Below are 23,837 nucleotides of genomic sequence, written 5' to 3'. Positions count from 1 at the left end.
ACTTTACCATCATATTTTCTGCTTCAACTTGAGTCAATTTGTAAGAGACTCAAATATGAAACACTGAATTTTACATCAATAAGGAACCAACATGCCCACACAGTGACAAGTCAGGCAAAATATATTGTTCTTAATAGTAATTGGTTATATAATCCCAATTTAGATTTTTTATTTATTTATTATCACTCTTTTTTTAATAAGACTTATTAGTTAAAGTGACAGAGTATAATATAAAGATGATGAGTTCAATCTTTTTGAAAATATTTAGAAAAATGAAAAGATTGAAATCAATTATTAGAAAAAACACACATTACTCACATAATGGCCTTAGGCCTAATATAAAAACACATTGATAAACCCAAATAAAGAAACGGGCCTGTAGATTTCCGTAGTTGGGCTTTTAAGTATTTCATGCATATCCACTTGGATCGGGTCGGAACCCGAACCGCTTCATACAGAAAAGACTCCTCTCTTTCTCTCTCCTTCCGTATGTAATGGCGGTAATTTCACTGGTGCTTACTAATTACTATTGACAGCGTCAAGATCATGAACAGAAGAGAACAATCCGACGTTATGAGTTTTGAATTCCTTGAATTATCAATCGTTTGAAGTCTTCTCTTCCTCCTCAATCCACTTTCAAAGTAAGTTTCATCTCTCTGCATCGATCGTTAGTTTATTTGATCATACTTTAAGAACAGTGATTGGTGGAATTTGTATAGTATGATTCACAACATCTCTGTTTGAAATTTTACATTAATATAGGCTAGCATATGTTGCATACATAAGGATTCTGGATGAACATGCCAATCATACACAATTACTAATTGTTTTTACAGTCAAGTATCAAGTATATGTTACATCTGGAACGATATACAGACACAGTAGTATACATACAATGAGACTCGACCTTAAGCTACTGAAAACATAACCTCCGTCTAAACACCTTCAATGCTCAGCGCTTGACGAAGCAACTAAGCAATTACCGAGCTTATTTATCACCATACCTATATATTCTTACTCGGTTAGGGTAAAGATCCATCTGCTGCTCTAAAGCTCCAACACCACATCTGCAAATTTTGATTTAAGAGAAACATTCAAATTTCTACTCATGCGGAGGTTATAATGCATACATATGAATTCTGATGATTATTTCACGACATTATTATTTGATTTGTTAAGTCCTACATGCATTTCTCTACAATTAATGCTCATATTTTGTGCTCGATTTCTTACAGTCTGCGTCTGTTCTGATCCAGTATTCTTTATTCTGAGTTGAATCTTCATTGTGAAGTGCCTTGTGTGTTTCCAGTTCCAAGCCACTGAACTTGCTTTTTAACATCGGTTTGACTGGAAAGTTGTACGTGCGATTGATCTGGAATTTGTGGACACTACTTTTGGCATTATCCTTGTTGTATGTCTCTGTTTTTTTCTCCTCTCCTGTTCTTTCTGGATGAACTTTTCTGTTGAACAATCTAAATGCCTGCAAAAATTAGAAATAAAAATGGTGATATAGTAAAACATGAGTGGATGCCATCTGTCTACTGTCTACTGTCTACATGACCGAAGTGAAAGTAAGAACAAATTTGATAGAATTACATAGCATGGACCACCTTGAAACATACTACGAAAGGAGTGATTTTCTCTTTTTGTTACCATGAGAGCAACTAGAAACCTTCATTACCATAATCATGCTAAATTTACTTATGATTCTTAAACCTTCAGAAGCAAACATTAATTTTGAGTACAAAACAACCTTCATCTTATGGTGCATGGATGACTTGTTGGAGTCCCTAATCCTGTTACATGTTAGCTTTCCAATGTATCTGTATTGCTTTTAATATCAATATTTTCATATTACTGAAATCCATCATTCCATGGATATGATATAAGAAAACCAGGTGGTAGTAACTGGTAACCAACCTTAGAGAGTTTCCTTTTGATTGATTGTGGAGCAACGGCTGGCTTATCATCAGCATAAGTTGTGCTGCTCCTCGAAGATGAGTGAAGCTTGTTCATTATCTTCTTCAGAAATGGCTTAGTGTATGAGCTCATGTCATTCTTCTCTTTTTCCCTGCCCTTTTTTGTAGAGTGACCACATGCTGCATTACTTGCTTCAAAGAGTTGTCTCAGTGATACCTTCTCCTTTTTCATGTACACACTTGTATCTGGTAGGTCAATAGAGGATGCAAATAGGTACCCCTGGAGTGGGAGTGTCACCATGTCTCTATTCTCTTCCTTGTTCATAGTACAGATATTTCTTTTGCATGTCATGTTTTCGCTTTCTTTCATTTCAACGCACCTCTCTTTCTTTTCTTCTTCGAGGAATTTTATAAGCTCATTATTGACAAGCTGCAATTCTACTCTTCCTGCATCGATAGCTTCTTCTCTTATCTTTTCAGGAGGCATCGCAAATGTAGGTGTTGGGGGATCAGTACTGCTTGGATCCAATCCAAGGGTTCCAATTGTGAGAAAGCCATCAAAGGACCCATCATGTATGAAATACGAATTTTCAACCTCGTGTAGTCTTGTGTCCTGCTGTCTAGGTTTCTCTGGGGCAAAGGTTTGCTTCAGGTACTGCTCTTGCATGTATAGTGATGGCTTTGTTGAGATACCTAAAGACAAAACATTCAAGAGCAACTTATTAGTGAACTGGTATAATAAACAACTTCATATGCTCTGGTCTTCATTTCCTTTTCCGTCTCTTTTTTTCTTTGGGGTGGTGAATTAAAGAATATTGTTTAAACCAGTTTGATAGAAGAAAAGATATATGGATGTTCTGATCTGGAGTTATGGAAATGATTTGTAGCAATTAGAATACCATGTAAAAATTCTTTCTGTGGTGGCTCTAAATTATTTTGCCTTGTTTTCCGATTCATCCAACCAAGTAACTGCAACATGCCAGGCCAAAAAAAGGAGTTAGACCTTTGATGTTCAACTAATTGTATAATAAAAATAGCACTAGTTCTAACCTTCATCTTGCAATTTTTTTTTGAGGAATCGTGCTGGATCACTTATATTTTCACAGGAATAAGGAATGGTTTGAGACAGAATGGGGTTTCTAAGGGAGTGAGAATGAAGGATGGCTCATCTGGATTAATACTGAAAATATGTCATGCAATTGCGAAAAAGCTTTAGTTAAAGGGCGAGCAGAGACCAACAAGGAGAAAGATACAAACAGGTAGCCTTTTCTTATCTCACAACTTCCTATCAATTATCATGTTAACAAAAGTGGCAATTTATTTCAAGACACGAACTGGTCATCATTGGTGTTGGCCTAGAAGTGTATTTGTTTCGTTGTTCCATCACACGTGTTGTGTATCTATACTTTCAATTTATCAACATAATAAATACTTGGACATTACTAACACTGACTATATAGGTCAGACAACTGAATATAGAAGTTTATCATGACATTAAGTGTCAAATACAGGCATCTTTACTGCTTGCAATCTAACATCTGTTCGACTATCAACTGCTTTACTCACTAATGGGTTTCTAATTCTGATCATGACTAGCTAACAACCATATCTTGTTGGCCTGTAGATTATTTTTTCGTTGATTGCAATCGCAATAGGATCCTGAGATATTTTATACTAAATGCGTTTGTTAAACCAAATAAATTAAACATAAATGTGTAGGCCATGATTTGGTTGAGAAATTCTTGTAATCCTTTTTTCGGATTTTCTTGTTTAATTTAACTCGGCAGTTAATATGCCCGGCTGTCACAACTCACAAGCTATTGTAACTTATTGACTTTCAACTGTAAGTTTTTTATTCTTTGTTGTCCTTTATCTTTAAGTTATTATTTATTTGTGTTCTGCCTTCCCAATTTATAAAAATATTTCTGAGCAAGAAATACTTCTGTGTTTCTGTCAAAGTGTTTATATGGAATAACATGTGGAATTTGCTAGCTCCTGCAATTATTTTTGAAGTCAAAACCAAAACTTTGTAAAAACCAAAGAAAACTGGAATCCCTGCATTTTAGAACTTTTTAAATTCCCTAATGAAGTGAAACTGAGAATGATGGTTTGCCCAAGTTGTAAATGTCCAGTACTGATTGTTCTTCTTAGCAACCTAGACAGTCTTGAATGAAATCAAAGCAAACTGGAATCCCTGCATTTTAGAACTTCTTAAACTCCATAATGAAGTGAAACTGATAGTGATGGTTTCCCAAGTTGTAGATGTCTAGTATTGATTGTTCTTCTTAGCAACTAGACAGTCTTGCATGAAATCAAAGCAAACTGGAATCCCTGCATTTTAGAACTTCTTAAATTCCATATTGAAGTGGTGAAACTGAGAGTGATGATTTACCCAAGGTGTAATGTCTAGTACACATTGTTCTTCAGAACATTAGCAATCTAGATAGTCTTGCATGAAATCAAAGCAAACTGGAATCCGTGTTTTAAAACTTCTTAAATTCCATATTGAAATGGTGAAACTGAGAGTGATGGTTTACCAAAGGTGTAAATGTCTAGTATTGATTGTTTTCAGAACCTAGACTGTCATACACGAAATCAAAGCAAACTAGAATCCTTGCGTTTCAGAACTTCTTAAATTCCATATGGAAGTGGTGAAACTGAGAGTGATGGTTTACCCATGGTGTAAATGTCTAGTACTGATTGTTTTCAGATACCTAGCAACCTAGAGTGTCTTGCACAATCAAAGCAAACTGGAATCCTTGTGTTTCAGAACTTCTTAAATTCCATATTGAAGTGAAACTAAGAGTGATGTTTTTTTTTGTTTTGGGAAACAACTTAGCTCCATTTCATTAAAAAGCCCAAAAGTGGGAGAAATGGTCAAAATCAAAGCTAGACAGTTCCCAATTTTGATTAAATGAAGACAAACAACGACCTTAAAGTGTCTGATTGGAAACAAACAAACATAGATTACTGTAACAAAACAACAAAAGCATACAAGACCTACAGTTTTAAAATTCTGATTCTACTGTGAGCTTCATAAGAAGAAGAATCAGAGGATGAAAATGAAGAAGAATCAGAGGAAGTAAAATGTAAAGAATCAGGGGATGAAAGCAATGGAAAGTTAGAAGATAGAAGTGATAGAAAAGTAGTGGAGGAAAGTGAAGAGGAGACTATGAAAGTAGATCGAAGCAACTCAGGCAAAGTTGAAGCCAAGGAATGCGTAGGTAAATGTGAAGTTTTTAAAATACTGAAACAAAACTCAAGGGAAGGATGTAAACACAACTCACAAACAGACATCATCATATGCATTAGTTCAATCACCAATAGTAAAGCCGAAAATGATGGTTTACCCAAGCTGTAAATGTCTAGAACTTCTAGGAGGAGCAAATACAGTTGATACATCGTGACTCTCTCTTTCTCCTTTTCTCGATATGCTGTAGAACGTGCTAGAGTGCACAAGCATCTTCACATCTGTAAGGAGTCAGAAGCTACTATCAGCTCAAAGACAGAAACCCACTTAGTTGTTTGCCCCTTTTCACATTACTTTTTTTGGCCATCATTTCAATGTTAAACAGCCTGCAAAAGGGTTATAAGGGCCCCATACCTTTGCCTCAGATTCAGCAACTATAGTGAGATTGTGATGTATTTGGTATACCTGTTCCAAAGAGTAAGTTTTTTTGGGGTAGAAACTGTTAGAACATTGCTGCATATGTTGCTCTTCTTGCAGTTGCATTAGTTTTCAATATTGTTTTTCTAGTTTTAATTTTATTGTCATGTTATTGAATTTGTAGCACATTAATATTATAAATGTCATGGGAAAGTTAAAGAATCGTGTTTAAACACTAGATCTAGATGGAATAAATTGTATAAAAGCTATCTTTCAAAGTCCTGTGGTTGTTAAGATGTTCATTCAGTGATGAATATCAATAACATCATGTACAAAAAGTGAAGGGTGAAAGATTAGACTCCTGCCAGCCATTCATTTTGGAGTTAGTTTAGTTGGATTTATCTAGGAAGGATATATTTCGAGTTATTTTATGATTGTATAGAATATGATTATCTTTCTATTCATAGAAGCAAATTAAGGCACGTCCCTTATTGCACAGGACTCCTTGTGGGGGCAGAACAAAAGCAGAGTAAAGCTGTGCTGGGATCCTATTGTCCTTTTAAGGTAACTGACAGGTTTTGTTAAAAATTGAAAAATTCCAAGTCCAGCAAATTATCTTTTATAGTTTTTTTATATCATTTAGAATTATAATTTGAATGACCTAACTATATGATCTCTAGTACTAAGGCATCTGAGGTTGATCTTGGAACGATTTCATAGCCTGCAATTTTGGGCCATCATTTGGGCCTTGTTTAGCTGAATTATTTCTTTTGTGAAATAGTATTTTTCTTATTCTATCTAATTATACCATGTATACTTATTTTAAAACAACCACATAACTCTCAAGTAGTCTGTATAATCTTACAATGGAGAAAACCAACCTTTATTGGTTGAAAAAAGTAGGAGTGACGTCTCTAGTGTTCCCACTCACCAAACAAAATCTCCATAATCCAGAAGGTTTGGGAAGAAACATTATTTCCAAACAATTTAGAGACACATATTAGTGCACTAACTTCTTTAAATATGAGACTATAACCCACATAGTGTAGCATTTTGCTTTAATCATTATAAAAACACAAATATCATAAGTTAGAGAAATGAAACCAGTGGCCCATAGACCAAAGTCTATATATTAGTGGAAGAATATGCCTTAAAAAAACTAATCACTCCCTTCCATAGGGTTAGCAACTTTATTGGTTCCTTTTGTTTTATCGATACTACTCAATCAGTTGTTGGTAATCATAATTGATGCCCTAGAAACACTATGAAGATTCTTGAATAGGTAACTTTTCTTATATTTAATTTCTCGGCCATGATTTTTTCCCCTAAACAATAAGGCTAGCATAGTATCTTGCTCTTAGTGAGAATCGAATTTGATATCTTAGTCTCGTAAGTCAAGAACTACCTTGGATGGGTAATACATAATTCTCTTGTACCACAATTTTAAGTTGTATGACTAATATTTTGCCAAAACAAAATATGAACTCTTAAAATTCACTAATTAATAAATACACCATATTTTGTTAATTATCTTTGTCAAACCATGAACTAACTTTAGGATCATATGATTATTGGATATTTTGCTTTATTTTCATATGAAGTTTAGATAATAGTGATCAATTATGCTATTTCTGTTTGAGATTTGACCCCATCATCTTAGATACCTCAACACTATCCACTTTTGTTCCAATCCTGAAATGAATTAAACCATATTTAGTATAACTGTGGATGATTGTTTTAGAGACTTGAGAAGTTTATGGCTCTCACTAGAAACGGGGGCCTACTATACCACTTTATTTGAATAGTGATCTATTCAAATAATGGTAATAACTATTAGAGATTCAATATCATACATTTTGGTTAGTGTGATAGTGTAGATTTTGATGAGAGTTATGTTTTTGTAATAAATTGTAAAAGTAAACATGACAACATGAGACCTGCCACTATTCTGAAAATGGGCTAAAGCCAATGACCAAATTGTTATAGGTGAAAAAATATTGAGGTGATATTAAAAATAGGAAGGGGGGGGTCTTCTCTGTCTCCAAGATGGGAAACAGCCATGACAAGTAACGCAATCAATATCAACCACATGGCCACTCTCACCATTCCATTACCTCCCTCCCGCTTTATTAAATTTGGTTTGTCCTCCCATCTCCCCAAAAATATCTTAAAAGAAAAAGAGCAAAATTCTCCAGTCTTTCTCTCATTTGTGTTTTGCACCAAACTTAAAGGAAATTTTAAAAAACTCCTAAAGCTAACATAATGTGATAAGAAAATAATCAAGATATACTAATATGAACTACATTAGGAAAAATAACCTGTAGGATATACTCTTCACTATTCAGGTATGGCATGGCAGCATACTTTGCTTGTGAATGCATGAAAATTAGGTATGTCATCAAAGTGTCAATAAATCTTCAATTTTCCATTATCTTAAGCAGCGAAAAGTGGAGAAAGTAATGATAGCAAACTCCACTTTGGAAAAATTTTGGTTAAGAAAAGCAATTCAGGTGTCTTTAATTTTCTTCAGTCTTTATGTTCTTTCCTTCTTTTTATTCTGTTTTGTTTTCTTCTTGTGCAAAAAGCTCCTGAATTATTCCTGCTTTCTTTAATGGTATTTTTTTCTTCTCTTGAGTTGTATAATTACCCAACTGAGTCTAATCAATATAATTTGGGTTGGGTAAACCTAAGCAATATTCACTAGGCCAACCTAACACTAGTTAAGGGTTAGGTTTCAGATTTACCTAAACTTTGCTCCCCCTATCCTTGAGTATGTTTATGAATTTAGATATCTAATTATATTACTGAATTTTGCTCCATTCAGGGATAATATTATATACATTTACACTATATACAAAAAAAGAAGAAGAAAAGAAATCAACAATGGAACTTTCTTTCTTTTTTTGAGGTAAAATTAAAGTTGAGAAGCAAGCATGAAAGTAAGGAAAACATGTGTCTCTATCATTGTTGGAATGACTCAAGAAATTTCCTGTCACTTGCCTCATGAACCTTCTTGTGGGACATCTTCAAGAGCTTCCTCGTAAAAACATTCTTCTTAGATTTCGATATTTCCACTTTATCTAAGCCAAACTTTTTTAATTAATAAAGTATATATTGTTTGTGTGTGTCTTGTTATGTGGTGGGTATAATAAAACATTTTTTTCCTTATCTGTATTTTGTAACAAGGTAAATCCATCATTGTACTTTATTTTGCATCTTTTTTTTTTATATGTATATATATGCTGTACACTGATCTAACATGAACTGCATTAATCTCTACATCATTTAAGAACAACAACCCAAATATTTGATGTCTTGAACAATTTAATTATTTTGGCTCTATCACTGCACCATATGATATGGATAGCTGAAATCTTTGATGTTTCACATAGATAGAGATACACATTGCAAAAACAAAAGAAATCATTTGTACTAAACAGTTTCTGGGTATTATTTCTTTTTTAATATCAATCATTATCATTTGCTATACATACATACATACCCACAAACCTGAAGATAGCTATTACTTTGTTTCATACCTAAGTATTCTGCATGTGCTACAATAATTTGAACAAATTTCATATCCAAGGGAAAAATAAAAATAAAATAAATAAATAATCCTATTAGAATCCAACTTACCTGCTGGTTATTTTTAGGAATTATTTTTTTGTCCAAAAAATAAAAAAACATGGACCATTTACCTGGTTGTTTTGATGACGTGACATATGGGATTCATACATGGGGGATCATGGACCATTTAGCAATAGCTTAGGAAATTTCCATTCTGGTGCTTCTTGCCCTAGTTAAAAAAAAAATATAACCATAGCTATCTTTTCAATTAATTGTTATTGATTTGAATTGCATTCAATACAGGTGAACTAGTCATTAATTATTATTACTGTTAGGGAAAAGAATGATATTTAAAGAAAAAAATAAAAGTCCACAAACACATTGGTGGTTATTAATTAATTTTGACAATAAAAAGAGTCTCACCATAAATGCTTTATTGATCCCAAAATGTTTTATAAAAAAAAGAAAAAGGTAGGAATGGTAGTATGTATGACCACAATAATTAACTTTTCTGGCACCTTGTTATTGATTGACCCGATTCTACTCCATTCAATCCTTATTTAGTAAGGGGGAAAGTACTGGTGAATTAATAGTACAAACTACAAACAACAGTACACTTACACCACCATCTCAAAGTTTACTTTTATTATGAAAATTAATATTCATTAGTTGATGTTTTAATTAAGTAATGAGAAGTTGAGTCCCTTATAAGTAAGATATGTGATCAAACACACACACACATACACATACATGATACATACTCATTGCTGTTGTTGTAATAATAACATGCACCAAAAGCAGGTGGAGATGATTTCCATGGTGAATGAGGATTACTTTCCCCTTTCTTCTATCCGGCATGGTTATTTTTTATGGTTTTTTTATGGAATGTCTGTTAAATAAACAGCAGTAAAAAAAAGTGCAGTGGTATTCTATAGTTGAAGGTGAAAAGGGTTTGAGTTTTTTTTTTTTTTTTATATTACTTGAGAGGAGGTCAGACTCAAAATCAATCAGAGAGGACAGAACAATCAGACAGACAGACAACCCCTCTCCTCTCTTATCTAATTTTTTATTTTTTATTTTTTTCCTCTTCTCTAAATTCTTTAGCTTAGAGAGAGAGAAGATATACGACTCTCTCTGTTCATGGATCCCAAGGGCTCAAAGCAGCCACAATCACAGGGGGTCCCAAGCTTCCTGAGCCTCCCTCAGCCGCCGAACAATAATAATAACAACATGGGAGAGAATGCCTACAACAAACCTGCGGAAATCAAGGATTTTCAGATTGTGGGTACCGACAAGGAAGAGGTGTCGGCGGCGGCGAACAAGAAGTCGCAACAGCAGTTAGCACCAAAAAGGAATTCCAACAAGGACCGACACACCAAGGTTGAAGGTAGAGGAAGAAGGATAAGGATGCCTGCCCTCTGCGCCGCCAGAATTTTCCAGTTGACCCGCGAATTAGGCCACAAATCAGACGGAGAAACCATTCAGTGGCTTCTCCAACAGGCGGAGCCATCGATTATCGCCACCACAGGGACGGGAACGATTCCAGCTTCTGCTTTGGCGGCGGCAGGACCTATTTCACAGCAAGGGACTTCAATTAGTTCTGGTTTACTACTGCATCACAAAATCGACGAATTGGGAAGCCAGCTTGGTGGGTCAGGGAGTAGTAGTAGTAGTGGGGCTAGAGCTGGATGGCCGATGTTGGGCGGTGGTGGTGGTACCCATTGGGGTCGGACCCATTTAACTTCAGGTGGAATATGGCCCTCTTCTGTCTCTGGCTTTGGATTTCAGACATCGTCTTCATCATCCTCTGGACCATCAGCACCCAATTTAGGAAACGAGAGTACTAACTATTTACAGAAAATTGGGTTTCCTGGTTTTGACTTGCCAGTCAGCAACATGGGTCCCATGAACTTCACTTCAATTTTGAATGGGACTGGACAACATCATCTACCCGGTTTGGAACTTGGCCTCTCACAGGAGGGTCATATTGGGGTTATCAATCCTCAATCCTTTAATCATATTTATCATCAAATGAGTCAGACCAGAATGCAACAACAGCAGCAGCAGCAGCCACCATCTCCCAAAGATGATTCTCAAGGATCAGAACAGTGAATTAACAAGGAGATTGTGTCAGTACAATTTTGGAGAATACCGTGAACAGAAAGAAAGAACTGTATGCAACAACAAACAGAGGTGCGTGCTGTGCTGTTGTTTCTTTGATATCTGTCATAATTACATACATACATAGAATAAGCAAGTATCATCATCATCATCCTACTATATAGCCCCTTTTGTTTTGCTTTAGCTGTCAACTATAGTAGATGTGGTATAGGTTTCTAGTCTATGCATTATTGTTATATGCTTGGTTCCTTGTCATTTGCAGATGGAACAATGTGTGTGAGATTTTGGCTTAAATTTATTTGGTTTGATTTTGTAGAGGCTTGGCTTGTTGTTATTATTAATTCAAGGCTTTATATCTATCTAGCTAGCTAGCTATATAGAGAAGTACTAGTGATAGAGACTTATTTCCCCCCTTCAGCTTTTTCTGAAACAAATGACCTTCTTCAAATTGTGTTTTCTGTCTGTCTAGATGAAACCTTCATGCTTCCTTACTCTTACCATGGCAAGGGTCTTTCTTTCTAAACAACAAGGCCAATTGGATTATTATCTGCTGCATTCATCTAAATCTAACACACATACACACTCTTGATGGGAAGACAGGTTCTAGTTTGTTGGTGATTTAGTAATCAAAAACTCAATAATTAATGTGTCATTGTTCATGGTCAATCTGTTATTATTGGTTAGCATACATATAATAATAATAGTAATGTGATGGAGATTGGAATTGGAAATTGAAATGGAAACACTCTCACTTTGACTACTCAATCAATGATGAAGAAATAAATTGTTTTGGCCCACATCTCATTTTTTTTATTGCCTACCTGGGTAAATAATAATTGGTAAAATTCTACCAAATCTTTCAAGGTAGCTCTCAAGTCAAAAGTTTAGACTTTAGAGAGACTTTAGGATGAAATCTTAGAATTAAGAGATTTTTGGAACAATTGGGCTGGACTGGGATATGTCCTGGCCCAGTATGAGAAAATGGGCTGTCAGCCCAGGAAATGGAAGTGAATATTGAATAATGAATATTAGATTTTTTTATTTTTTTTATATAAGTTGCTTTTGGCATCCCACTAACTAAAAGTTGGGTGAATCTGTCCTTCCAAACATTTTCTTTTGACATTATCAATTAATTTAAGTTTTAACAAAAAGAAAAGAAAAAAATAAATATCTGAAAGTTGTCTAGCTGTCTTACATTTAATACCCTTACCAAAAAGCCATGTGGGCCTTCACCTAATTTGGAAGCTGCCCACCCTACTAACTAAACCACTTTTATTACCGGTAATTAGTATACTATAATTATCAATATTAATTAAATAAAAAGAAACAAATTTTGATGACCTATATCAAAATCTGAAAACACTTTTCTTTACACTTATGGATAATTAAAAGTTTGTATTTAATTTATTTAGGAACTTTGTATAAGATATAATAATAATAATAATAATAATAATAAATATTATGTCATGGCCATTGTCCCATAGTAGGCCAAGTGGCTACCTCCACTGGGCCAAATGTTCGAGATCCAGAGAACGTGGTGAAGAAATGGATTACCGAGTGCTTTCATCATTATCCATTATATTCAATATTTGTTCTATTATTAACCACTTACTGAGTATCCAATAAAACACTTTTCATTGTTAAGTTTACAATCCGAAAACCAAACTACAAAGATATTTCCGTAAATATGTATTGTTGTTAGGGTTGTAAACAAGCCGATCAGGTTCGAGCTCGAGTTTTGCTAGTATTATTTAGTTGGGCTCATGTGGTAGCTCGACTTGTTTAAATCTAGAAATTAATAACATAAAATTGAAACAATTAATATTGAATTTTTTTTATTTTATTCATTAAATATTTGTTTGTGTGTGGGCCCATGACTTTGTTTTGGTTGAGGTCCATCCAATTCCAAAATGTATTGGTTTTGGTGGGGTCCCATTCACTAAGCCGCCTTCATATTTAATCTCTTACAAAAAGTAGACCTTTCTTTATTCCCCAGAATCTTAGGGAAAACTCCCCTTTTACATTTATTTAATTATTAAAGTAAAACAGTATTTTATTTATTTTGGTTTTTAAACGATAAGGTCATGTTGGAGGGCGGAGGGTGACTTGTATAAACAATTTATTCTTTTTCTTTATAGAAAATAAATATAAACCTAAAAGTAATAATTGAGCATGCATTACTTATTGTAATATTCTAATTTATAAAATCCGATTCGATTTGACATCCATCTTATATTCTTATTCATGTATTCTATTCTTTATATATTTGGTTATGAATGATTTGATGAAACTTAAATTATTTACAAAAATTGATTATTTACAAAAATTGATTGATTGTTGATTTTAAGAAAGTAAGTTTTATTTTATTAAAAAAGTTAAAATATATTAATATATAATGAAAAAATTATTTTTTAAAAATAAATGGTATGTATATTAATATTTTGATTAATAAATTGAGGAACTTAATAATAAATAAGTAAATAAAATTATGTTTGAATTAGATAAGAATTAAAAGAAAAATATCATACAAAACAGATCTTTGTTGTCTTACAAGTTTTTTTTTAAGAAAATAATTTTTGTTAATCCAAATATAGATTTACATATACAAAGATAAATTAAAGAATAATATCAACAAAATCAAAACAACTAAAATAAAATTTATGTGTTAAATAATATGACATATTTTATAATAATTAAAATTTTAATAAAAAAAACATGTAACGATCGAACAAATAAATCAAATGATATTCGAATAATCTCTATCAAATATTCTGCTAAAATTATTTTTCGATTCGAAAAATGATCACTGAGACAATTGAAAAGTATGAGCAGCAAACGATCCACCCACCGCTGTAAATATTGTTCACGTTATAAAAATTCAGGGTGAAAAATCCGATTCGACTAAACAAGGTATCGAATTGAAAAAAAACACAACGCCAACTTAAATCTAAATGCTAGAAAAAAAATATGCAAAGTTATTGAGCGATGACAACCAAGAGGTGGGATTAGAATCAGCCATCCTTTGAAGAAAGTGTAATAGTTCAGTGGTCTAGTTCCATGGTACCGAAAATGTATCAGGGCTCAAGTGATTCACCGAAACGACGAGACCTTGAAAGTAGTTTTTTCAAGTGTGAGTAGCGGGATGTTCTGTCAATCGGGGAAGGTTCTTGGTAACAATAGCTGGAGATGTCAAAAGTGAGAATGCTGACATGAGTAACGAGAAATTTTTTGAAAAACACGATCGTCTACCAATGAATTTTTTTTTGCGTTCAGTCAATCTACGCAAAGTGAATCAGACCTATAGAACCCAAAAGGGTTGCCATCCGATGGGTACACGAAAGTGACGAGGTTGCTTTGAGTATAAAAAATCATTAGAGGGGTAAAAAAGAAGATTTTTTAACTTCTCAAAAAGTTTTTGTTAGTGAGAAAAATCTTATGAAGAAATTCTTAAATAGTTGTCTTATAACTTAAACATTCATTTTTTTTTATAAGAATCTAATTCTTATTAAAATCAAATAAGAGTTATATATAAAAAATTAATTAATAAATAATAATACTATACAACATCTATAAAATTAAAATCAACAATTGATGATCTAGATATCAAATTGTATAAACAATTTACAAAAATAAAATTCTTAGTAGAAACGAAACAAACCAATAAAACGGTATCGGAAGAATCTATCAAAGATTCTGAGCGGCAGTTAAAACTATCATTAGTTGATGGTTAGTAAACAACACCGAAAATGATCATGCCAAATAAAAATGGACCATATAAATATATGGTCGAAATAGTGAGAAATCCATACAAATTATGAGAGTATACATTAAGAGGTCATCCATATAAAAGATCAAAAATAAAAATTAACTCCAGATCTAATTATTAATCTTCTTTGCTGTTAAAAAATGGACGAACATGAACTCAAAAATTATCACCAACACAATTAAAAGATAAAGAATATAAACAACAAACGACTTACTAACTATTGAGAGTATTATTCGGGTTATAAAATTCTGAAACAAAAATACCAATTCAACTAAACAAGACGCCGAACCGAACAAAAAGTAACATTAACTCATATTTGAGTGATGAAAAGAAAAATAAGATACTCACCATATTAAAAAATTGTTAGAAAGAAAATACCTTTCAACTTCTCCCAATTTTTTTTTTAAAAAAGAGAAGAGAGCAAGATGCAGGCCACTGGTAATTTAATCGTTCATAATTCTTAAATATATATATTTATTTATTTATTTTAAGAAGTTAATATGAATATAGAGTTGTGACTCAACTCCAACTTAGATTTTGTTTAGTGTAAATCAAAATCCTAAGATCTTAAGTAAGATTATCTCAAATTCAGATTTAATTAGAAAAAAATAAATTAATGAGCAACATTTTCATTGAATTACTTGATGAAAATTGCAAGGAATCAGTCTAGAATATAATTAACTTGAATGGTGGTTAGATATCAAAAATTAAATGTAGATTTGTTTGTTTGAGCTGTTAGTTGCAGGTTGGTTGACAACATGTTTCATGTTCATTTGTAGGACCAATTATTATTATTTTTATATTAGATGAATATGACTTATTTGTTTCCTTTCTCTCATATATAATTAATTAACTAATTGTAATTAATCTTCATTATGTGCTGTTTGAATTTACCCACGTATCCTCTTTCTTTATCGTTCTTCTCATCACTATATATCATCTTCCTATTATTATTATTATAAAAACAGGTTTAAACAAATAAAGTGAAATTGGTATGTTATATAAAAGTTGGAGGGTATAATTTGTACTTTATAGCTACTGGGAATCTATTGAATAATTTGTATAACACTAGTAACAGTAGTCTTTGTGACATTCTCCATTGTAATTCCCTACATATTGGAGAACCCTAATGTTATCCTCTTCTCTCTTTGTATATATTCATTCATTCATTCATTCCTCCATCATCATCATCTCCTCAAGTTGACTTCTTTTCGAATCTATCTCCACAGATGGATGATGAATATGAAAAGCTAATCAGGCGGATGAATCCTCCCAGGTTTTATTTCCTCTTTCAATTTCAATTCCTCTGTTCAATTCATTCATCTGTTCTTCCTCTATTCAAAGATAATATAGCTAGCTAGGTTAGATTAGATTAGGGTCTTTCTTTCTTTCTTTATTAAATTTGTCTTTTATTTCTTGACAGAGTTTCATTTGACAACGATTCTTGCAAAGATGCAACTGTAATTCAGGTAAGTAAGATGAAATTCATATCTACTCTGAAACTATGCCCTAATTTTCTTATTATTATTTGAAGGTTGACAGCGTAAACAAACATGGAATTCTCTTGGAAGTTGTTCAAGTTTTAACTGATTTGAATCTCGTCATTACAAAAGCATATATTTCATCTGATGGAGGATGGTTCATGGATGGTATGTTTGGATAACTGTTTCTTTCCGTAATTAATTTCATTCATTATTGATTTCTGAACATATTTGGATTGGATACAGTATTTCATGTAGTTGATCAAGAAGTGAACAAGGTTAGGGATGAAGAACTGCTCAATTGCATCAAGAAGGTAAACAAAGAAACCGAATAAATAAAATTGATGCTTAAAGGAGTATTGATAACTCAAACTATACTGTTTCAGACATTGGAGAGTGATTTCTTCTTTCCATCGCACCCATTGAAAGGAGGGGGTGGAGGAGGTTGTGTTGGAGTGATGCCTTCTGAAGAACACACCTCAATTGAACTAACCGGGACAGACAGGCCTGGTTTGCTTTCAGAAGTATGCGCGGTTCTTGCAGACCTTCAATGCAATGTAGTAAATGCAGAGATTTGGACACATAATTCCAGGGCTGCGGCTGTTGTTAACGTTACAGATGGCTCAACAGGTAATGCAGTTAAAGATCTTGAAAGGCTATCGAAAATAAAGGAGCTTCTCTGTAACATCCTTAAAGGAAACAACGATTTCAGAACAGCCAAAACTATGGTTTCACCTCCTGGAGTCACTCATAGACAGAGACGGTTACATCAGATTATGTTTGCTGATCGTGATTATGAAAGTAACGGTGTCACCCCATGTACAATGGACATTGATAATAATAATAACAAGGCCATGAGACCAAATGTTGTGGTTACGAATTGCCAAGAGAAGGATTACACTGTCATCACTATGAGATCCAAAGATCGCCCCAAACTTTTGTTTGACATTCTCTGCACTCTCACCGATATGCAATATGTTATTTATCATGGCGTAGTCCACACCGGAAGGATGGAAGCGTTTCAGGTAAATACAGCTCGATTATGGAAAAAGAAGTTCTAAAAAGGTTTAATATTTTTTTCTTTGGATTCTGAAGGAATACTATATCCGGCATATCGACGGCTTGCCCATTAGCAGCGAGGCTGAAAGAGACCGCGTGATAAAATGTCTGGAAGCAGCCATAGAGAGACGAGCCTCCGAGGTGACTCTCTAAAAGCTTAAAGAAATTTAAATTAAACAAGATGGAGCAAATTTTAGAGACCATATTTGTTTGATTTATGCAGGGATTAGAGCTTGAGCTATATACAGATGATCGAGTTGGGCTTCTCTCCGACATAACCAGGATATTCAGAGAAAACAGTTTGAGTATTAAAAGAGCAGAAATCTCAACAAAGGGCGGTAAAGCGATTGATACTTTCTACGTTTCAGATGTGACAGGGAATCAGGTTGATCCGAAAGCAATGGACTCGATTCGACAACAAATAGGAAAGAGCATATTACGCGTGAAGCGAAACTTGAACCAAACCCCACCCGAGACACAAGAGGAGACGTCGATGGGCTATATCTTTGGTAACTTCCTAAGAGGATGGTCACTCCACAACTTCAAATTGATCAGATCATACTCTTAGTGATTTTACCCACCTGTTGTAAATATGTAGTAATTACATTTACTAATATTGTGAGTAAATACTGTACAGTATTAGATTTCCAAATATATAAATAATAAATGATCTAATTGGATAGCAATATATTTAGTAGATAAAAGAGCATAAATGATTCAAATGACAGCATAAATCCATTCAACAAGCATGTTTTTAACAAAAACAAAAACACTCTGACCATGTTTTAAACAAAAATCCAACAATTAGCAGCAACAAGTAAATATGATCTCCTTCCTTAAGTCATTCTCTGAGCAACTTCCTTTGCAATAACCTTCTCTTTAGCCTTGGTTTTAGCTTGAGACTTGGTACCCATAATACCACCACCCCATTTCTTACGGTTTTCTTCGAACTTGTCGTTGAAATTGGCCTTGATAGCTTCCAATACTCTGCTGAATTCCATCTTGTCCTCATTCTTGACAGTGGTCAAGCAAAGAACAGATGCAGTCTTTTGGTGAACAATCTGTAATGAGAGAAACATATATATATATATCAATACTGTGCAATTAAACTCCCTGCTGCAAGTAAAAATCGATGTTAAAACTATAAATTACCGCTCCCAAACGAGACTTTCCCTTGACAATGCAGTAGGGAATCTCCATCTTCCTGCACAAAGCTGGAAGCCAGACAACCAACTCAATTGGGTCTACATCATGAGCAATAACAACCAATTGTGCCTTATTCTGCATTAACACAATTCAAATGGAAGAAGACCTATGTTAATAGTCTGTCAATTGCAGAGATAAGACAATGAGAGATCTCCAAATGACCTGTTCAATGAGATAAGTGACATGGTTAAGACCATATTTCACAACAATAGGCTTCTTAGTCTCAATAGTTTTTCCTTCAGCCTCAGCCTGAGCCTTCTTTAGAAGACGTTCCTTCTTGGCTGCTTTATCCTCTGGCCTGTATTTGAGAAGCATCTTGAACAAGTTCGTAGCTGCATAACATTTTATGGGTTCATGATTATTCTAACTAATGTTATCATGATTTCTCATAGCATCATAGATCTAAAGAAAATCATTAAAAAGTGAAGTTTATAAGCTAAATTCACCTAGGTTCTTGTCAAGAGTCTTGGTGAACTGGTTTAGTGCTGGTGGAACCTTCAATCGCTGCCTGAGGATTCTCCTCTGCCTCTGAATGCGAACAACCTTGGGCCATTTAACGTACCTGTGTAGATCCCTCTTTGGAGGCAATGCTCCTCCAATTCCGAACTGTTTCGGACGCTTCTCAAACAGAGGGTTTACAACCTTCTCCTAGAGATTACAGAAAAACAGATTAATCAGTCAGTCAATCGCAACGATTCATTACAATTATATGTAAATCATATGTACCGGTTTCTTCTTGGAAGCTGCGGAAGGTTTAACGCCTTTCTTCGGTGCCTTTAGAGAATAGAAAGATAGGAAATGGAAATTAAGTTGGATTCAATCGAATCAAATGAAGATACGCTAAACATTACATGAACTAGTATGATTGAAATGAAGAGAAATGGAGTTATTTTACTCACCATTGTTGAGGAACTTGTTTTCTATGGAGGAACGACGGCTCGATCGGCGTAGGGTTTAGAAGAGGAGAAAGAGGTGTTTCTTCAAGAGACTTATATACAATCAAACTTTAGAGATACTGGACCTATAAAATTGAGCCCATTAAAGGCCCAACTTATGTTTGTTTTGGGTTTTTAACATTTTTCTTGTAACATATCAATTATTCTCATTTCTATATTCTATTTTGGCGATCAAGATTGGGTAAAAGATTGGAACAGGTTATTGATTATTATAATGATAATGAAGTTAAGTAAATGATTTTTTTAATGATCAAAATTGCAATTCTATTGATAATTGCTCAAACTAATTCATTTGAGATATGAAAACGAATGTCTTAGGTTTGTGTTTTCTAACCCAAATTGATAAAGAAGCAGTTGAAAATAAAGTAACTTAAAAATAAAACTTCACACAATCAATTTATTATAACTACAAAACGTGATTAGAGAAAATTGAATTTCAGAACTTTGATCAGTTAAGACAACTTTTGACAATTGAAATATTGCAATATTTTAAACCAAACAAAATAAATGTTCAAAAAATTTGGATAATAAAATCCACACCTAAAATGTTATGTCAACTAGACATAAGATTTGACAGGGTTTTAATAGCCTGCATCAAATATTTTTAGAATGTAGTCGTCCGAAAATTGGGATCATAAAACTTAACAAAGTTTTAGGCATAAGATTTGACAGGGTTTTAATAGCCTGCATCAAATATTTTTAGAATGTAGTCGTCCGAAAATTGGGATCATAAAACTTAACAAAGTTTTAGGCATAAGATTTGAAAAGGTTTTTGGTAGTCAGCATCGAATATTATCAGAATGTATGAGTCACCCGAAAATTGGGATCATAAAATTTGACAAATTAGCATGGATGTATTTCACCTGAGAGTCAAACCGAAAATTGGGATCATAAAACTTAAGGTTTTTGCCATAAGATTTGACAAAGATTTTAGGAGTCTGCATTGAATATTTTCATAATGTATTTTAAAATAGACTGTAAATTGGGATCATAAAATTTGACAAGTTTCAGCCATAAGATTTGACAAGATTTTTAGTAGTCCGCATCAAATATTTTCATAATGTATTTCACCTTAGACCGAAAGTTGGGATCATAAAATTTGACAAGGTTTCAGCCATAAGATTTGACAAGGTTTTTAGTAGTCTGCATAAAATATTTTCATGATGTATTTCACCCGAAAGTCACACGAAAATTGAGATCATGAAATCCACACCTAAAAGGTTATGAGAAGATTTCTGGTCAATAATATATGTATGATATTGATGATAGATGGCCTCAACCAATGTACAAGAACATGAAGAGAAAAATCCAAATACAATCATGGAGTAAGTAAACTAACAATAACTGTCAATAATACATATAATGGTACAACACAACACCACGTAGAAGCAACTGCATTTCCAACCACCAAGAAGACAAAATGAGCTATCTTTACCCCCACTACCCACAGGGATATTATCAGAGGCAGATTTCCAATCACCCTTTTCTTCTTACTTAGAGTATGGAACAGCCACATGAAGTTTTTCTTGCTACCTCCTGATCATCAACCTTTTTTTCTGAAAAATTTATAACCAAGATGTATTCAGTTAAAAGTAGATAATATCATCAAATTTGACAAGGTTCTGCCCACAATACAATCATATATATGGAGAAAAGTAAGTAGTAAGTACCTGTTTTTGCTTTTACTAATGATGGTTGTACAACAACATGCATCGTGATGACACCAATTTGAAGCTCACCAAAGGGCATCCTGCACTGGCCAACACTTTTACTATTCTCCAAAATTTTCCCAGCATTAATCAATTTCACATCATTTGCTGCCTTCGGGGCAATCTTCTTATCTAAGGTACAGTGTACAAAGTTCAGTACCGGCATTAGAAAAGAAAACACATAAATTGGAGACAAGAAACAACATTTACTGACAAAATAAATGATAAAATTTTCATTTGTGTGTGTATTTTGGACCTAGGAGGTAAAGGGTTGTGAATTTTGGACATATATATTAAAACAACCTTTTGAATTCAGCAAGCCTTTTGAAGCAAAGAAACAATGAAATCTTTGAAAATAAGAAACCAAATGCTTTCTCAATGACAGTAAGTTTTAGGATCTCTCAACATTGGAATCAGGTTCACCAAGGTCAACAACACCAAGTAATACACATAGAAGAGAATCAATAGTTTGGATAGCCCCACCCCCAAATTCTATCAAAAATAGTATTGATGTGACTTTTGATAAAACCAACGTGAAGGCAGCAATAGCATTAGTGAGAAGAAATGATAAAGGTGAGCTTCTGTTCTACAAATTGAGGTTTTGTATAGAATCTGAGACAATATGTGGAGAACTTCTAGCAATACAATAGGCAATTGAAGAGGCAAAAATGCAAAATATGACATGCGATATCATTGAAACAGATTGTGAAAATGTGAAGTATCTATTAGGGAAGAAACAATGTTTGCTTATCAAACAATCTTATGTTACTATGAATTGGATTCTTGTGACTTTTCCAACAATTAAGATTCAGTTTGCACCTTGTGAACTAATCAAGTGGCTGATTGTGGGGCAAAAGTGGCTTGCCATGGAGAATTAGACCACATTCCTTCAAAATTCATTTTTGAATCATCGTCTTCAATACTTTGTAATGACTCATTATCTTGTTCTATATAATACTTTATTGTTAAAAAATATATTCACCAAGCCTTCTGAATTATGATTCATATAAGTAGGCAATCATTTATTTGATTGATAGAGGTGCATAACCTCAACAAGAAAAGAGGGTGGATTCATAAGGAAAAACAAAAATGTCTTGAAAGTTAAGCTAATGTCATACATATATTGCCAAATCAAGTTTAGACCAGTGACTCATTTGGTCAGTTTTTATCAAAGCATAACAGATAATTAGTCAACTCGAAGTTGAACTACATAATCTAGAGACTTAAGGAATGACAATATGATTCTCTAAGGAGACTAAACTTGATTGGTCAGCAGAAAACAAATCTTGGAATAAGGAGATGATTTCCTATATTGAAGATCTTCCCTTCTTCCTTATATGCATAATCTCAAGGTCAAGAACTAAAGATACAATGGTGCTGACTTCTCAAAAACACCCAAACTAGCTAATAAGAGATTATCATTTAATGGGTAAGAACTAAGAACCAGCAATTCATAAAAAGAAAGAAAGAAATCTATATCAAGCCTTGAGCACACAAAAAACTGAGACTTTCATATACCATCACAGCAAAATGAACATTCTAAGAGGACATAATAGCAATCTGATCTGAAATAATTGACTTATCCCTAACCTTTGGGCCACTCTGCAACAACCCTCTCCTTGAGCATGGCAACAGTTGAAGCCTGTGAGTATCGAAACGGACCGATGTCTGTGCCATCATACAATCGGAACTTGAGCTCTACCAAGTCGTCGTCCTGCATTTCCGACAACCAAGTCGAGCTGATCAAACCCTCCGATCAATCCCTAGCGCCAAAGCTAAAACTGACCTAACCCTTGCCGACAATTGACCCCTGAATAGTACCCACAAAGACAGATTGAAACATCATAGATTAAAAACGATGGAAATTGGAAAATCTTCACAAAACACACCCACCCACAAAAAAGTATTGCAATAAGCTATCAAAAGTCTATACCTGGACCTGGAGCAACCCTGAAGAATATAGAAAGTGGAGGGGATGACAGTAATTTGGAGTTTTGAAGCAGACAAAGCTCGGGGGAAGATGAAGAGAGAGAGGGGAGAGAGAGATTATAAAGAAATTGAGCAGACCTAAACTGGGTCTTGACGCTAAGTATTGGTGATGATGTATTAGTATTACTACTGCCTGCGTAAATGTGAAAGCTAATTTCTTTCCTTGACTAGGGAAAAGATGAACTGTAAAATTGACAATTTCCTTATTTCCTTGATTCGTTCCTACCCTGACGGCGACACCGTTACTACTACCGCGTAAAAAACTCCTTTAAGGGGGAGCCGTCTCTCACCGATCGATGGACAGTCCATTCTGATTCCTGCCGGCTGCCGATCACTTACCTAACTTAATTCAAATAAAGTGTCTTTCTATTTTAAAATTCTATATCAATTATTTACACCCATATGTGCATTATTAATATTATTTCATTTTTAAAAAGAATAATAACAAATATAG

The 23,837-nt window shown here is 33.8% G+C and overlaps 5 protein-coding genes across 5 annotated transcripts; 2 read left to right on the top strand and 3 right to left on the bottom strand.

Annotated features, from left to right (window-relative positions):
- Positions 1-1,047: 1,047 nt before the first annotated feature.
- Positions 1,048-3,153, bottom strand: LOC124916167 (protein LAZY 1-like). The gene is made up of 6 exons (XM_047456899.1): positions 2,970-3,153; positions 2,819-2,888; positions 1,859-2,612; positions 1,597-1,672; positions 1,234-1,480; positions 1,048-1,067 (listed from the first exon to the last, which is right to left on the bottom strand). Exons 1-6 carry the CDS (start codon positions 2,973-2,975, stop codon positions 1,048-1,050), a joined length of 1,173 nt encoding a protein of 390 aa, XP_047312855.1. The 5' UTR covers positions 2,976-3,153.
- Positions 3,154-10,138: 6,985 nt separating this feature from the next.
- Positions 10,139-11,532, top strand: LOC124915032 (transcription factor TCP20-like). The gene has a single exon (XM_047455679.1). It carries the CDS (start codon positions 10,237-10,239, stop codon positions 11,206-11,208), a length of 972 nt encoding a protein of 323 aa, XP_047311635.1. The 5' UTR covers positions 10,139-10,236; the 3' UTR covers positions 11,209-11,532.
- Positions 11,533-16,091: 4,559 nt separating this feature from the next.
- On the top strand, positions 16,092-18,205 carry LOC124913937 (ACT domain-containing protein ACR6). The gene is made up of 7 exons (XM_047454381.1): positions 16,092-16,259; positions 16,407-16,452; positions 16,518-16,632; positions 16,711-16,778; positions 16,851-17,489; positions 17,560-17,664; positions 17,747-18,205. The coding sequence occupies exons 1-7, from the start codon at positions 16,213-16,215 to the stop codon at positions 18,089-18,091; spliced, it is 1,365 nt and encodes a 454-aa protein (XP_047310337.1). The 5' UTR covers positions 16,092-16,212; the 3' UTR covers positions 18,092-18,205.
- A 31-nt stretch (positions 18,206-18,236) lies between these two features.
- LOC124913936 (60S ribosomal protein L7a-2) lies at positions 18,237-19,724 on the bottom strand. Its single transcript, XM_047454380.1, has 6 exons — positions 19,629-19,724; positions 19,456-19,503; positions 19,176-19,377; positions 18,892-19,061; positions 18,676-18,804; positions 18,237-18,584 (listed from the first exon to the last, which is right to left on the bottom strand). The coding sequence occupies exons 1-6, from the start codon at positions 19,629-19,631 to the stop codon at positions 18,360-18,362; spliced, it is 777 nt and encodes a 258-aa protein (XP_047310336.1). The 5' UTR covers positions 19,632-19,724; the 3' UTR covers positions 18,237-18,359.
- A 1,197-nt stretch (positions 19,725-20,921) lies between these two features.
- On the bottom strand, positions 20,922-23,635 carry LOC124916716 (membrane-anchored ubiquitin-fold protein 4-like). The gene is made up of 4 exons (XM_047457470.1): positions 23,328-23,635; positions 22,985-23,204; positions 21,356-21,526; positions 20,922-21,241 (listed from the first exon to the last, which is right to left on the bottom strand). The coding sequence occupies exons 2-4, from the start codon at positions 23,112-23,114 to the stop codon at positions 21,180-21,182; spliced, it is 363 nt and encodes a 120-aa protein (XP_047313426.1). The 5' UTR covers positions 23,115-23,204; positions 23,328-23,635; the 3' UTR covers positions 20,922-21,179.
- Positions 23,636-23,837: the final 202 nt, after the last annotated feature.

The sequence above is a fragment of the Impatiens glandulifera genome, chromosome 9 (genome assembly GCF_907164915.1).
Source record: "Impatiens glandulifera chromosome 9, dImpGla2.1, whole genome shotgun sequence".
In the NCBI taxonomy this organism is placed as follows: Eukaryota; Viridiplantae; Streptophyta; class Magnoliopsida; order Ericales; family Balsaminaceae; genus Impatiens; species Impatiens glandulifera.
The sequence above is the reverse complement of the archived record's forward strand: the minus strand, read 5'-3'. Positions and strand labels throughout refer to the sequence as shown.

Coding starts and splice junctions, on each gene's coding strand:
- LOC124913937 (XM_047454381.1), top strand. CDS start 16,213: ATGGATGATGAATATGAAAAGCTAATCAGGCGGATGAATCCTCCCAG. Junction 16,779..16,850: donor TGCTCAATTGCATCAAGAAG/GTAAACAAAGAA, acceptor ATACTGTTTCAG/ACATTGGAGAGTGATTTCTT. Junction 17,490..17,559: donor GAAGGATGGAAGCGTTTCAG/GTAAATACAGCT, acceptor TGGATTCTGAAG/GAATACTATATCCGGCATAT.
- LOC124915032 (XM_047455679.1), top strand. CDS start 10,237: ATGGATCCCAAGGGCTCAAAGCAGCCACAATCACAGGGGGTCCCAAGC.
- LOC124913936 (XM_047454380.1), bottom strand. Junction 19,062..19,175: donor GACTCTTGACAAGAACCTAG/GTGAATTTAGCT, acceptor AATGTTATGCAG/CTACGAACTTGTTCAAGATG. Junction 18,805..18,891: donor TCACTTATCTCATTGAACAG/GTCATTTGGAGA, acceptor GTGTTAATGCAG/AATAAGGCACAATTGGTTGT.
- LOC124916716 (XM_047457470.1), bottom strand. CDS start 23,114: ATGCAGGACGACGACTTGGTAGAGCTCAAGTTCCGATTGTATGATGGC. Junction 21,527..22,984: donor TGTTGCAGAGTGGCCCAAAG/GTTAGGGATAAG, acceptor ACTGTACCTTAG/ATAAGAAGATTGCCCCGAAG. Junction 21,242..21,355: donor ATTAGTAAAAGCAAAAACAG/GTACTTACTACT, acceptor TAAATTTTTCAG/AAAAAAAGGTTGATGATCAG.
- LOC124916167 (XM_047456899.1), bottom strand. Junction 2,613..2,818: donor ACAGAAAGAATTTTTACATG/GTATTCTAATTG, acceptor TTTTGTCTTTAG/GTATCTCAACAAAGCCATCA. Junction 1,673..1,858: donor CCATGGAATGATGGATTTCA/GTAATATGAAAA, acceptor ATGGTAATGAAG/GTTTCTAGTTGCTCTCATGG.